This window comes from Lonchura striata, chromosome 3, assembly GCF_046129695.1.
Source record: "Lonchura striata isolate bLonStr1 chromosome 3, bLonStr1.mat, whole genome shotgun sequence".
Classification (NCBI taxonomy): Eukaryota; Metazoa; Chordata; class Aves; order Passeriformes; family Estrildidae; genus Lonchura; species Lonchura striata.
In genome coordinates, this window is record NC_134605.1 from 31945933 (window position 1) to 31961580 (window position 15648).

At 42.4% G+C, this 15648-nt stretch overlaps 1 protein-coding gene across 1 annotated transcript in view; it reads left to right on the forward strand.

The window, feature by feature from the left end:
• KIF26B (kinesin family member 26B) overlaps positions 1-15648 on the forward strand; it is a 202814-nt gene that overhangs the window by 19909 nt on the left and 167257 nt on the right. The window contains exon 2 of the mRNA XM_021550443.2: positions 7422-7588. Within this exon, the coding sequence (XP_021406118.2) occupies positions 7422-7588 (167 nt within the window). The remainder of the gene's footprint in view (positions 1-7421; positions 7589-15648) is intronic.

The following is a 15648-nucleotide window of genomic DNA, read 5'->3' on the forward strand; positions in this document are numbered from 1 at the left end:
TCCAAACTCCCAGGATAGCTCAATACCCAGACTCCAGCTCCCACACAACTAGACCCCTTGCGCCCCACCCCCCCCCCCTTCTTTCCCCACAGTAAAATTACTAACAAAACTGCTACTGTCTGTTTTTCTCTCTCTCCCAGGAGAAAAACTCTAAAAAGAAAAAAACAAAAACATCCTAAATTTCTCCACCCTTCTATCTACAAGAGGCCAACCCTGTTCTAGTCCCTCCACCTTTGAACCTACATCAGTCAGGCCATGGGCCTTCCCCTCCCCCACCCAGCCACGGGCCAAGCAAAAGAAAATTCTGCACTATACACTAACCAGAACTAAAAAGAGTAAGTTCTCCTAAGAATTCTACTTTTAACTCCTCTGTATTCTCAAAAGCGTATCCACCTTTAATTAATCAATATCTAAACTAACCTCTTCCTTCCAGAAAAATTATTTTTCCGTGTCAAACCACGACAACAAGACACACCCAATTTCCTCCATCTTGTCTCCTTTGAACCCCTAATCTAGAATCCTAAAATTTTACTTTTGCACCCATGCCACACTTAATTATTACTTATATCAAACACTCAGAGCTTGTAATTCATCCTGTAAGATTGAAAACTCTTTTCCATGGACAGAGATCAGAGACAGTGTCTCTCGGGGCTCTGTACAGGGGGGTTCTTGACCCCCTGCCAGGGTCCCGGACCTTCCAGGACAGCCAGAGGGAAGCCCTGGATTCCTACACTTTATAGAGGGACATGGGAGGTGGCTGTAATAGTCAAGTCATCTTTCTTTTGAACAGCAGGAAGCTGGAGATTGCAATTAAACTCTACATGCTACAGGGTAACAAATTTATGTTTAAATAAAAGTAGCTTATGCTAAATCATAACTCTGATTAAATACAAAGCTTAATCAGCATTCTTGCCATGCCAGTGATTCTCCCTTTGAAAAACCTCACTCTTTCTAAGGTGTCTTGTTTTGTGTTTATGCACAATCTGCGCTGTTGCAGTAGCCCCTTCCACTAGATCAATATATCGGATGTTGCGTGCAAGTTTGTGTAAAGTAGGAGCAAAACGTGTGCAAAGATCCTCCCTGGAGTTTCAGTGCTCACGATGAGCAGTGTGTTGCCTTCACTAAGCAGCTTCAGTCCATCTGCATCCAAGAATGAGTTTGAATGCAGCAGACATTGTGTGTCCTTTGTCAGCCTTTTCTGGTAGAACACTCCCTTTTGACAAGGAAAGGGCTATCAGGATCTGCGGTCTTGCTGTTGTTCAGTCTGAATCAGTAGTTGCAGTGGTCTCTGGCTATAGAGCTGCTCAGTATTTTACTGGGAGAGCAAAAGGTCATAATCAAATGGCAGAATCCTGTAGGATTGTGTCAGTGCCCTTAGTTATGGGAACTTCCTTACTGATTCAAAATTATTTATTTTCTAAAGGTGAACTTTGTGCTGAATAATTCTTTAAATGTGTCTTCTGTTGTAGTGAGAGATTTGTGAGAGATGCAGAGTATGTCGTTGGTACTCTGTGGTTTACTAAAAGATAAATGACTTTGGAAATCACCACCACTTTCAAGCTGCTCTGATTGAATGCCGTAATTGTTCCTTTTTGCCCTGTGAAGGATGTGTTAATACTTTGATTGTTGTGTGGGCAGCACAAGATTTCTCTTCTTCTCTAACCCTCTGCCCTTAAAATCCAACTTCAGTTTAATGATAGTTCAGTATGTGCTCTACAAGCTTTAACTCAAAACATTTAAAGCTGTATTTAACAAGGGTATTTGAAACCGACCCATTGTTATTTATCTTTTGTATTTTCACATGCTAAGATCTCCCCACAACATGGTAAAATTATGAAAATGAAATGTCAAATTACCCACATTTTTCTTTTTTCTACTGAATACAATGAATCCTAGCTGTTCTTTTGTCCTTTGAATGCCTCCAAACATAAATTTATGCTGCACTTTTCTGTTACTGAACAGAACTTAATGCAGAATTTCCATGTTAGGCAAAAAGTCATTATTACCAGAAGGGCTCAGAGAAAATTGCTAACTTGTGGGAAGAGGGCCTACTACTTACTGATAAATTCCCTTGGAGAGAAATGCCTTTTGCAGGTAAGGTAGAATTCCAATATTTTCTTTATTAACTTCCCTTCTCAAGACGCTCAAGAAGTGTCAGCTCCTTCTCAGTTTCTTTTCTGATGCTGCTTCCTATAGGCAAGTTACTGTAATTCCACTGACAGTTTTAGTGACTGGGAAGCTGGTGGCTGACAGAAAACTTGTTCTTTATCTCATTCTGCAATCAACTGCACCAGCACATCAGACAGTGAACTCTTATGTACTAAAGAAAGCAGACAAATTATTTCAGTTTTCAAAATTAATTTGTAAATTAGAGTCTTGCCTCAATGTTTAAATTCTTAAACCTTAGTAGATCAAGCCCAGGAAAAACAGGGCTGCTTAGTTCTTGGGGAAGATTTGGTTTTCCATGCTTGTGTCAGAAGAAAGACCACATGCAGGATGTACTGTGAGTTATGCCTCCCACTGCTTGTTTCATTACTCCCATACACCAGAAACCAGCCTTCTCGAGCCAAATGGGAAGAGTAACTTTATCTTGTTATGACTGAGAAGAAACTGATGAGCCAAAAGGAGCTGGTTGGAAGGTAAAAGATTAATGTTGTAGAACAGCCAGAATACCTGATTGTGTGTAATGGAAAACTTGTTAAGTCATACTATAAACAGGTTTATATTAATTTATGGTGTTTTGGGTACGAAGAGCTTTGAGAGATGCATCCTTTAATGCTTCCCTCAACTCATCATTAAAAGAGGAGTCTTTAAGAAGACTCTTTTTCTTGGTTAATGTAGACATTTATTGTCTAAAATAACCCAGGAAGTAATTTAGTCAGTATTTATTGGGCAGAAAATTCAATGCTGCTCTGAATAAAGAGTGGATTGCCAAAGAAGTCATTCATAAGTGTATGTGAGTTTATGAAAGAGAGCTTTCTACCTTCAGTTTCTTCTTGCTGGTGAGCTTCTCTCTTGAGGTTAGGAGTTCTGGACACTGAGAATTGCTTTATAGTGAACTTGAACACAGATTTATGCCTTGAATTTAGCTTCAGATATGGATATATTTCACACATTTCTGTGCATCCACTTCCTTCGTCAGTTAGTGATGTTAGCTAGATTGTGAGGATATTCCCAAATGTTTCACTACCTCCAGAGAAATGGATATTTCACATTTTTCATAAATGCTAACTTTCATTTGTAACATAATTTCAGTTGGGAGTCCTCAGTTAGGAGTTTTAGAAACATTAATGATCCTGGCTATAACATACCCTTATGTAAATATATTTAACTTCATACTGCATGATGGCAAATCTTATGTACAGAGAGACTTTGTAATTGGAATGGGAAGAGATTTTATCCTGGCTGACACCTGTGGTTTAACTGCAGAGCCATCTTTTCCCTATGAAGTACAGAATTTAAATAATGATTTATCTCCAGCTCTTGCTGTGTAGTGTTAGAAAGCAGTGAAAGAGGAGGTTAATGGTTGCCTTGCATTCATGAGACAGAATAAAAAAATTGAGCCTTGGGAGGGATATCTGTCTTCTTCCATGTGCACTTAAAAGGTTTTATTGAGGCATGAAAGGTTGCATTGTTTCATGCTTTGTCTTTTTGTTGCTTATCCAGGCAGTGATGTACTGCCAAAAATTCTATAAAGGAATTTCTCAAAATATATCCTATTAACTGATATTAAACCTCATGTATATGCTATGTGGGTACTCACAGAAAAGAAAGAGAATTTAGGAATGGAGTATTTTCCCCCTTAAGTACAGAAACAGCATTTACTAAGAGAGTTGGTGACAGTAAAAGGATAGATTTCCATGAACTCTTTTTGCCAGGTATATGTTAATATGGAAAAAGAGAAAGGTGAAAAAAAAATCACCCGAGTTTGTTAATGTCCAAAGAGTAATTTTCAACTATATTTTTTGAACTGGAATGGGGAAAAAAATTTCCAAGAGCTTTGGAAAAGTCTGTTCTATCAGCATTTTTCCTTAAATGCATGATATATCCTGGGTGATTTACTCAAATTTGTATATGTGTGAACTTCAGAAAACAAGGCCAGAAGAGGAAAAGCTAATTTGGTACTATTACTGTAGCCCAGAGTAAATGAGTTAGTAAGATTGCCTCCAAATCCCACTCTCAGTTTGGCTTAATAGCTTGAATGATTTCTACACTTTTAATCTGTGAGGCAAAAGAAAGAAATGCAAAATAACTGACTTGAAGTCAGTAGTTTTTGGATATGTCCATGTTCCTTTCTACCCCCTGCTTTATATGTATATGTATTGCATTCTGGGAACAATGAGGTTTTATCAGTCAAATATTGTGGGCACATATCTTGGTGTCTGGTGAGGTACTGAGCCTGTAGATTGACCCACATGTACAAATTTGTGCAGTAGAAACTATACTTTGGAAAGTACTGGATATATAAAAGGTTCACAGCTGGACACAGAATTTGGCATGGCACCACCTTTTCCTTTGTTTCCACTGGCTGCATGACCAAAGGGATGTAAGGAAAAGATAGCAACAGTGACTTGAACTCGTTCAGACAAAACCTGTTAGAGGTTATGAGTGTTGCAGTATCACAAGATACTTCTGTGGGCCTTTTGCTATGTAACACAAAGTAGTGCTGCAGGTTTCTCAGATTAAAAATTAGAGAATGTCTGAAATTCAGGTTAATATTTCAGTTTTTGTTGCTTCTAAAGACATTTCACTATTGAAAAAAATCCCACAATAGCAGAAAATAAAAAATGCTAAAAGTGCAGATCATTTCTAAGCTAGGAGATCCTGAACTGTAGCTAGGCCAGTTCTTATTTTATATTGATTTTTTTGTATCTTAGGTATGTTCCCATTTTGGTATCCCTGTTATATGGTCTTGACTAAGAAATCAAAGGAAAAGAGGAGCAAATGGGACTGCTGAGGGAAAAAGTAAATCGATTGAGCGCAAGGATAGGCATAATGTATATTTGGAATTTAGTTCTGAGTGAGTTCCTGCTAAGAATAATTTTTTTTTGCCTAGGAAGATTGCCAGCATCAGTAAAGAAACCAGGCAGTGTTGCTGGACCCTCAGGATCAAGAGGGTCCTTTACAAGCCCAACATGCTGTTTTGTAAGTGTCCATCCAGGGCACTCAGGGATGCTGCTTTTCGCAGATGATATGTCAATGTAAACAGCAGCTCCCTGTTTTCTGCAACAAAGCAAGTGGTGTGATTGAGCAGGAAGGAGAGCTGCTGCCTGTCCAGCAGGCACTGGTGGTCAGTACCATAGAGCTGTTTCAGAACTTGAGCAGCTGACCATCCCTGTAGTACTTGGACTGTTGTGGAGGACACAAAACAGCATTTATATTATATTATTTATATTACTGGAACCCCTACAATTAGGGAACAACCCCATTCTACATCTGCCCATAGTATATGCGATTACTAAAATAAGTATTATTTTTTTCACTTCTCTCTGTTCTGTTTTTGGTACTCCACAAATACAGAATTTGTGAGTATATTTGGTTATTTACACCTTCTTCTTAATTTCCTTTGTAGTTTACAATAAGAAACTGTCACCTAAATAACAAGCTTTATAAAATCTTCATCCCCATTTATTGAAAAGCATTAACATTCTATTTGCTGACTAATATACACTTCTCTCTGAGTGCATAGGTGAGGGACAGTGGTTTATATCTTTCTAAAGGAATCTCATGTCTCTTTGGTAAGTGATTATTTTGGAGTGCTTGTGTATAAGGACTACTTATCCAAAAAACTCAGAAATTAAGTATCTAGACAATTTCTGGGAAGCTTGAGAGTTTTTCAAGCAATGTGCGCCATCAGTTTGAAGCATTTACTTGTTCTGAAGTTCATGTTAGACTTGTGGATGTGGACGAGGATCATCAGAAAGTCTCTACAATTGCAGAAACCACGTCACCAATGTGACTTTTATGTTGTCCTAAACACCAAGACACACAAATACTTTCCTGTTTTGCAATCGTCTGAAATGTCTCTCTCAAGCCTCATAATTTCACAACTCAGGGGATCTGCTGATGCCAATAGAAGTGTATTGCAGTGGCTGTGAAAATTCATATTTGGAGCTGCAAATCTTTATTTGGCAGAAGATGGGGAGTTTATAATTTATTAGAAATGTTCTTCTTTCCCTCACAAATAAAAATCAGTTATTCAACTTTGCTTTTAATTACTGAAATGTTTAACAGGTGAAATAAAGCAAGCCTAAGTGGAAAAATAACTGCAGGATGATTTCAAATACTTTTTTTTGATGTGCCTCACAAAGATGTTCTGCTGGTTTTGTGGTGTTAAGTAGAGGTATGAAATTGAACAGGTGAGAGACTACCTCTTGGAAACTTCCTGCAGGGGGAAGAAAGCTATGCCATGGATGATTGCTAGCAATAACCCGGGAGGGTTCTTTTTAGGCATATGTTGCAATTTTGTGACATGCATTGGTGAACAGAAGCCATTTGTCATGGAAATGAGGAAGGAGGAAAGGGAATTTGTTAGGAATTGCATGAAGTATGGGAGATGACATGACAGCATTGTAAATCCATGCAGAGTAAGTCAAGAAACTGAACTCAAACGATCGAGGAGTTGCTTCAGTAGAGCTTAACCAGCTTTCTCTCAAGTCAAAGATTTTCAGTTGATTTGAGGAGAACTGGGTCAAGTCTGATAGAACTTGGATTCTTTTCAGACAATGAAAGGCTGAGATGTGACTTCCTAATAAGAAAAAAATGTCAGATGGGCCATCAGAAGAATGAAATCACATGATGTTTAAAACCGTTTAAGAAAGGCAATGAAAGTGAATATTAATGATCCAAATTTTGCAGAGAGATGATAAATTGTCTAAAATCCCGAGGGACTCTCTCCTGTGCTGTTGAGTTTGCTAGAGAAAGGTCAACAAAAATGTTTAATACACTAGAGAGGTGTTATTTTATGAAGACAAAAAATACTGTTCTTTTAATTCCCTTCCAACCCCCTCTGAAAAAAATATACCTACAGAGTATATTTTACACTGAAGTAAAATATACCTACTTTGCACAAATCTAATCTGTCTTTCTTTTATCTTGAGGTAAGACGAAGCAAGGTTTATAGTTTACTCTTTCTTTTCTGTGTGGATAGAAAACCATACGAATTATTGACATTTTTAGTGGTGGGATGAATTTGTCCCATTCATATTAATGCAGACAAGGTTAGAGCTGAGCTTAAGTACTGTAGATTAGTATGAAAGCAGCAATAAGCATTTCATTTTTTTTATTCACAGAGCAGAGAAGAGGGAGTGGAGGAAGCACCTCTCTCTTACTCCGTCTCCAGTCCGGAGGCATTGCTGGATTAGGATGGGGCAGCCAGTGAGCTTTAGCTGATGACACTTCTGGTTTTTTTCTGTCTTCAGATATCTCAGCTTATGACAGAGACCAGTCGAGAGGGCCTGACTGAAGCAGCACTGAACCGCTACAATGCAGATAAACCCTCCTTGTACAGCTTCCCTGCTTCCCAGAGCACATATGTTGCCAGTGAAGTATCCACAGGCACCTCGGTGGCAGCATCATTTTTTGCCAGGTAAGAGAGATTTCTCAGATTTTCCTTTGCTGGACATATAATTTCTTTTAAAGGACACAACTCCATAGTGAAGAAGGATATAATGTCAAAACCTGGGTATAGATATACATCTATCACAAACTTGCAGGAATTACCATGAAAATGTTGTTTAATCCACCTACATGCATTTATCTGTAAAATGGGATGACACTTCTACCCTCTTCTGTAAAATATCTCTTCAATGCTTGATTTGGGTTAAAATGTGATTGTGCTCCCAGAATAGCACTTGACTTTGTGACATATTTAAAGGGGTGTATCCCTGAATGAGAAGGGCCCATCCAAGTAATTTCATGAGACAGGCAATTAACTATAGAGCTAAGTGGAGGTGGCTAGTTCAGTTTGGTGGCAATCTTCAGACCTCTTTTGTGAATTTTACATCCATCTTGGGAAATTATCAATTTTTCACTTTCAGACTCAAAAGTTAAGGTTTCTGATTTCAGCTTCAGCCCCTGTCATTACACTAAATTGAGCTGAGGGTCTAAATTCAGCCTTGGAACATGCTTTATGTTGAATAGTCAGACATGAATGAGATAAAGTTTAATTAAAAAAAATCTTGTGGCTATTTTGATTAATTTGTTAGTAAAATGTTTTGTTAAATGAGCATATCAGCTAATAAGTGAGATTTCAATTATCACCAACAAAAATGTTTTTTTTGTACAGAAATGTGCACCTTACAGAACAGAATATTTTTAGCCCAGTTGAATCCTTATGTAACAAAAGACATTGAAATAATCCTTGTCTTAAAAGACATTAAAAAGCTTTTTATTAATTAGAAGATTGATTTGGGAAGAGTAATGAAATAACAGGAGAGTAAGCCATTATTATAGCACTTCCAATCCAATGCAGTGAGAGATCCTGATTTCAAAACATGGAGTGAACTTTGAGCGAGCGCCTCAAGCACTTTCCAATCAGCTTCCTTCCCTTGAGAGAGTCAAATTATTAGTAATTCCACGTGCTTCTATTTTATTTTAAAGGTAAATGGAAAACTTATAAAGTTGTTGGACTCCATAAATCTGGAAAAAATATTTTCCTCTCTTATTTTTCCTCACTAACATGAGGACTGCATGTGTTCGATCAGTGTCATACAGCAAGTGAGTCATGTAAAAGGATCAAGTGTAGCATTTTAGATGGTCCAGTTGTCTGGGGCAACTTTGCCATTTTTTCTTTGCAGATGAGATGCTGCAATAGCAAATGTGAATAATGACAGTGGTCTTGGTTTGCTGCCCTTTTCTGTTTAACTGCAGGCAATTTAAATTAAAATTGCTGAATGTACACACAGTGTAATATCTAGTTGGAGTGCAGATTGGGATTAGCACATATTTTAGAATGAATTGATTTATGAAGATGACTTAACTCATTTGTTCTTCATTGTTTCATTGTTTATGTTGAGAGAATTCATTTGCTCTTAATATACTTTGCTGAAATGTAGGAAACTAATTAAATTTGCTCAAAATCCCTAGTGTAAATCATAGCATTTTAAGTAGAACTCTGTTAGATTCTAGCTGATGTTGTGAATTCTTGGGTGTGCTTGGTCCAGCAGAGATCTCATGTTTAGACTGTTTATTTTTAAACTGTTCTTAGCAAGACAAAAGTGCCTGGTTTAGTTTGGGGTATTGCATAATTAGATTAATATCTCTTATGTAAGTCAGTTTTGTCCTGGATTTCAAATTACATAATCTGCTGGCAATTAAGCAGCAAATTCAAGTCAGTTGTTCACTGCTTGACCTTTTAACAAGAAAATCTCCAAGTTGTTTTCCAAACCTGAATCATTAAGTTTTGTTTTATGTCATGTGTGTCTATTTGCTCTTCTGTCAAGTTGTGGTAAGAAGTGTAGGGACCTACTTGGTACGTGTATTTATGAAATGTGAAGTAGAAGGCAGCAGTTGTCTAATTCATTAAAATGGTGCACTGTTTACTATGTGAAACAGTTCTTTGTATCAGACCTGTGAATTCTAAGCTTTTGCTTTTTATGGTTGTCAGTGGCACATGAAGTAGTGACTACCAGCTATATATATGCATTTTTTGAAACCATACCATGTTTCCACAGTGAGTAAATAAGAAGTTATTACAAAGCCAGAGAAATTTGCCAATTGTCCTGGGTTGTAAGATAAGCTTGTATTCCATTTGCCATCTGTCGAAGGCGAACCGGTTGGACAGGTTTTTTGTTATCTCTCTCAGAGACAATGGTTTGTGTATACACCTTTGACTGATTCAATGAAAGGCTGAAAAAAATGTAACGCCGTGAGGGGTCCCACCCAGAGGGGGGAAGCAGCTCTCTCTCTTCTTCGCGGGACTCCGAGAGAAGCAGCTCTCTCACTCTCTCTTCGCGGGATTCCGAGAGAAGCAGCTCTCCCTCTTCTTTGCGGGACTCCGAAAGAAGCAGCTCTCTCTCTCTCTCTTCGCGAGATTCCCAGAAAAGCAGCTCTCGCTCTCTCTCTCTTCGGCGGCACTCGCAGCGAAGCAGCCGGCGCGCGCAGAGGCGACGGCAGCGGAGCTCAGAGGCAACCCCGGCGCAGAGGAAGACCGGCCCCCACTGCCACCAGATCTTCAGAGGAAAATTATACCCTTCTAAAGATCACCACTTCAGCTGCAACTCATCAACTATTGCAAGGGAAAGCAATTGTCCCAGCAAAACCTGATACTGGCATTCCTCAGGTTCTAGACTTTTTCTTTCACTAGTTTTGTTTGTACCGATTGCATTTTCCTTTTTAAATTGTTGTCTAGTTTTCTCCTAGTAAAGAATTGTTACTCCCACTCCCATATCTTTGCCTGAGAGCCTTTTAATTTAAAGATCCTCGTAATTCAGAGGGAGGGGGGTTTGCCGTTCTCCATTGCACAGGAGGCTTTGCCCTCTTTCACAGACTCCTGTCTTGTCTAACTAAGACAGAATTTGGCGCATCAACGTGAGGCCCGAGGGCATTGAGAGGGAAAAACGATTAACAGTTCTTAAGTAATTTGGTTTTGTTGTGTGTAAAAACATCTTCAGCATCACCATGTGGTCTAGTTTACCTTGGTTTGGGTGGCATGTGATCGTAGCTATACTTTTCCCATTTGCAGACCCTTATCTAAAAATGGGTCCTATGACTAAGGCTACGGTGTCTGTTATCAAGTTTGGCTTCTGGGTTAATTGGGTGAGGAATTCATGGATCTTTAATTTCCTCTGGAAGGCAGGTACATGGATTCATAGCTATCACACGTTAACTGTATGTTTTTGGGGTTACTTTAATAACGGTACCTACTGCGAGGAAATAGCACCTGGGCAAACTTTCTCTCAACCTTTTAACCATCTTTTTGGGTCTGTTCCACCAGTTCTCAAAGAGTTAAGATCCTTTATAAGTGCTAATGATACCATACAATGGGTGGTGTTGCTGATAGTCCTGTTATATTTAGCATTCAGAGATAAGGGAAGATTAACCTAGATAACTACCCTCACACCTACACCACAGACTCGAGATGCTGCTGCTCCAGAGCCTGACCCTGCCCCACAGCCCACCTCAGAAATGAACCGCCCAGATTGGGTGAAGGTTCTAGTTAAGGAGATACGAGAGATGCTGAAGGAGTGCATTTCCCCAGCTGGTGAGAAACCGGCCCTTTGCCTTGAGGAGGGACAGTCTAATAGTACAGCTGTGGAACCCACTAATGTTACAACTGTCCAGGTTCCAGCTGAACCACAAGGGCAGTCACGGTCAGCAGCAGTGGCCCCGGTAGAAACAAGGAAGTCTAAGGTGAAAGCAGAGCACCCTGCAGATAGGGACAGGAATGGAGGAACCTCACAACCCACAGGGGAGCCAGAGATTGCTATCATCACCGAGTCCCTGACGTACAAAAGTCTTCGCAATCTGCATAAAGACATTGTGCGACGAGGGCGTGAGGCTTATGCTACCTGGCTACTCCGGGTTTGGGATCTTATGGGTACAGGCGTGCAGCTGGACGGTGGTGAGGCAAGGAACTTGGGACCCTTGACCCAGGACTCGGGTATAAATCAGGTTTTTGTAAGGGAACCAGGGTCCCTTTCTCTCTGGGAGCGGCTCTTAATGAGTGTCAAGGAGAGGTTTATCCACAGAGAGAGAATGCAAGAGCACCATCATAGAATGCGCTGGAAGACCCTCGAGGAAGGGATCCAACAGCTGAGAGAAGTGGCAGTATTGGAGGTACTCTTTGGGAGGGATGGACGACACAATAATGACCCTGACAAGGTCAGGTGTACGGGACAAATGCTGTGGAGTCTGGCAAATCTTGGGCCATCTCAATACGCCACCTTCATTGCAACGATCAATGCTGACACCCACCGGGAGACAATAGGTTCTGTTGCCAACAAACTTAGGAATTATGAGAGTATGATTAATGGCCCAATGCAGGCTCATATCTCAGCTGTGATTAAGGAGTTTAAAGAAGAGATGAGGGAGGAGATAAGGAAGGTTAATACAGCACCCGTGAGAGTCACAGGCCCCAGAATCAGCACCCAACAATCCCCAGCTAGAGAGAGAAGGTACACCCCAAGGGCTAATCTGTGGTTCTTCCTGCGTGACCATGGGGAAGACATGGGGAGGTGGGATGGGAAACCCACCTCTGTCCTGGCAGCACGGGTCCGTCAACTCAAGGAGGGAAACTCTAACCGGGGGAGTTCCACCAAAGTGAAGGTAGCCTCAACCTCCCGTGACCAAGCTTGTGGGTACGATCTGTCAGACCCCCTTGAAGGGACCTCTAGTATGTATGCCCAGGGAAGGAATGATAACCAGTGTTAGAGGGGCCCTGTCTCTAGCCAGGGAGAGGCACGGGAAAACCGGATCTTCTGGACAGTGTGGATCCGATGGCCTGGCACATCAGAGCCACAAAAATATGATGCTTTAGTTGATACTGGTGCACAGTGTACTCTGATACCATCGGGACATGTAGGGGCAGAGCCTGTTTCCATTGCTGGTGTGACAGGGGGATCACAACAATTGACTCTGGTGGAAGCTGAGGTGAGCCTGACTGGGAAGGAGTGGAAGAAACACCCTATAGTGACTGGCCCAGATGCTCCGTGTATCCTAGGTATAGACTTCCTCCGGAACGGATATTACAAAGACCCAAAGGGACTCAGGTGGGCTTTTGGAATAGCCGCTGTAGAGGCAGAAGACATTAAGCAATTGAACACCTTGCCTGGACTGTCAGAAAACCCCTCTGCAGTAGGACTCCTAAGGGTGGAAGAACAACGCGTGCCAATTGCAACCTCGACAGTGCACCGCCGGCAGTATCGGACGGATCGAGATGCCGTGATCCCCATCCACAAAATGATTCGGGAGCTGGAGAGCCAAGGGGTGGTCAGCAAAACCCACTCACCCTTCAACAGCCCCATCTGGCCTGTGCGCAAATCTGACAAAGAATGGAGATTGACTGTGGACTATCGTGGCTTAAATGAAGTGACTCCACCGCTGAGCGCTGCTGTGCCGGACATGCTGGAACTCCAGTACGAGCTGGAGTCCAAGGCAGCAAAGTGGTATGCCACCATTGATATTGCTAATGCGTTTTTCTCCATTCCTCTAGCAGCAGAATGCAGGCCTCAGTTTGCTTTCACCTGGAGGGGCGTGCAGTACACCTAGAACCGACTGCCCCAGGGGTGGAAACACAGCCCCACCATCTGCCATGGACTGATCCAGGCTGCACTAGAAAAGGGTGAGGCTCCAGAACACCTGCAATACATTGATGACATCATTGTGTGGGGGAGCACAGCGGCAGAAGTGTTTGAGAAAGGTGAGAGGATCATCCAGATACTACTAGAAGCTGGCTTTGCCGTCAAGAAGAGCAAAGTCAAGAGACCTGCCCGAGAGATCCAGTTCCTGGGAGTGAAATGGCAAGATGGACGGCGCCAGATTCCCACTGAGGTCATCAACAAGATCACAGCTATGTCCCCACCAACCAGCAAAAAGGAAACACAAGCTTTCCTGGGTGCCATAGGTTTCTGGAAAATGCACATTCCTGAGTATAGCCAGATTGTGAGCCCTCTTTATCTGGTTACCCGAAAGAAAAATGATTTCCACTGGGGCCCTGAGCAGCAACAAGCCTTCACCCAGATCAAGCAGGAGATCGCTCATGCTGTAGCCCTTGGCCCAGTCAGAACGGGACCAGAGGTCAAGAATGTGCTCTACTCTGCAGCCGGGAACCATGAGTTGTCTTGGAGCCTTTGGCAGAAAGTGCCTGGGGAGACTCGAGGCCGACCACTGGGATTCTGGAACCGAAGTTACAGAGGGTCTGAAGCCAACTACACTCCCACAGAGAAGGAAATCTTGGCTGCCTTTGAAGGAGTTCAAGCAGCCTCGGAAGTAATTGGCACAAAAACACAACTCCTCCTGGCACCCCGACTACCGGTGCTGGGGTGGATGTTTAAAGGAAAGGTTCCTACTACCCACCATGCCACTGACGCCACATGGAGCAAATGGATTGCCCTCATCACTCAACGCGCCCGTATTAGAAACCTGAATCGCCCTGGGATTTTGGAGATAATTACGAACTGGCCAGAAGGTGAAAACTTTGGTCTCACTGATAATGAGGAGCAGGTACAAGTGGCAAGGGCTGAAGAAGCTCCACCATACAACCAACTACCAGCAGAGGAGACCTGCTACGCTCTTTTCACTGACGGTTCCTGTCGCATCGTAGGGATGAACCGGAAGTGGAAAGCAGCCGTATGGAGCCCCACACGCCAAGTTGCACAAGCTACCGAAGGAGAAGGTGGATCGAGCCAACTCGCTGAACTCAAGGCCGTTCAGCTGGCTCTGGACATTGCTGAAAGGGAAAAGTGGCCAAAGCTCTACCTTTATACTGATTCATGGATGGTAGCCAATGCTCTGTGGGGCTGGCTGGGAAGGTAGAGAAAGACCAACTGGCAACGTAGAAGAAAGCCAATCTGGGCTGCTGATATATAGAAAGACATTGCCTCTCGGGTGGAAAAGCTGACGGTGAAAGTCCGTCATGTAGATGCCCATGTCCCCAAAAGTCGGGCTAATGAGGAGCACCGGAACAACGAGCAGGTAGATCAGGCAGCAAAAATAGAGGTGTCAAAGATAGACTTAGATTGGCACCATAAGGGGGAGTTGTTCCTGGCTCGATGGGCTCATGATGCCTCAGGTCATCAGGGCAGAGATGCCACCTACAAGTGGGCACGAGACCGAGGGGTGGATCTAACCATGGACAGTGTTTCCCAAGTTATCCATGACTGTGAGACGTGTGCTGCCATCAAACAGGCCAAGAGGGTGAAGCCCCTATGGTATAGTGGGCGGTGGTCCAAGTACAAGTATGGAGAGGCCTGGCAGATTGACTACATCACACTGCCCCAGACACGCCAAGGCAAGCGCTACGTGCTGACCATGATAGAAGCCACCACTGGATGGCTGAAGACTTTCCCTGTACCTCATGCCACTGCCCGGAACACCATCTTAGGCTTGGAAAAACAAGTCCTGTAGAGACACGGCACCCCTGAGAAAATTGAGTCTGACAACGGCACCCATTTCAAGAACAGCCTTATCAACACCTGGGCCAGAGAACATGGTATCGAATGGATATATCATATTCCCTATCATGCTCCAGCTGCCGGCAAAGTTGAACAGTGCAACGGACTCCTTAAGACTACCCTGAAGGCACTCGGTGGGAGAACATTTAGAAACTGGGAAATTAACCTGGCAAAAGCAACCTGGATGGTCAACACCCGGGGGTCTGTCAATCGAGCTGGCCCTGCTCAGTCAGAACCCTTACACGCAGTAGATGGAAATAAGGTCCCTGTAGTACATATGAAAGGTATTTTAGGGAAAACTGTTTGGATTAATCCCACCTCAGGCAAAGACCAACCCATTCGTGGGATTGTCTTTGCTCAAAGACCTGGTTACACTTAGTGGGTAATGCAGGAAGATGGGGAGACCCGCTGTGTACCACAGAGAAACTTAGTCTTAAGAGAGAACTGGGTGTAAGATTTCATGGTGTGCAGATGGAAATAGAATAAGGGGTGGATAATGTCCTGGGTTGTAAGATAAGCTTGTATTCCATTTGCC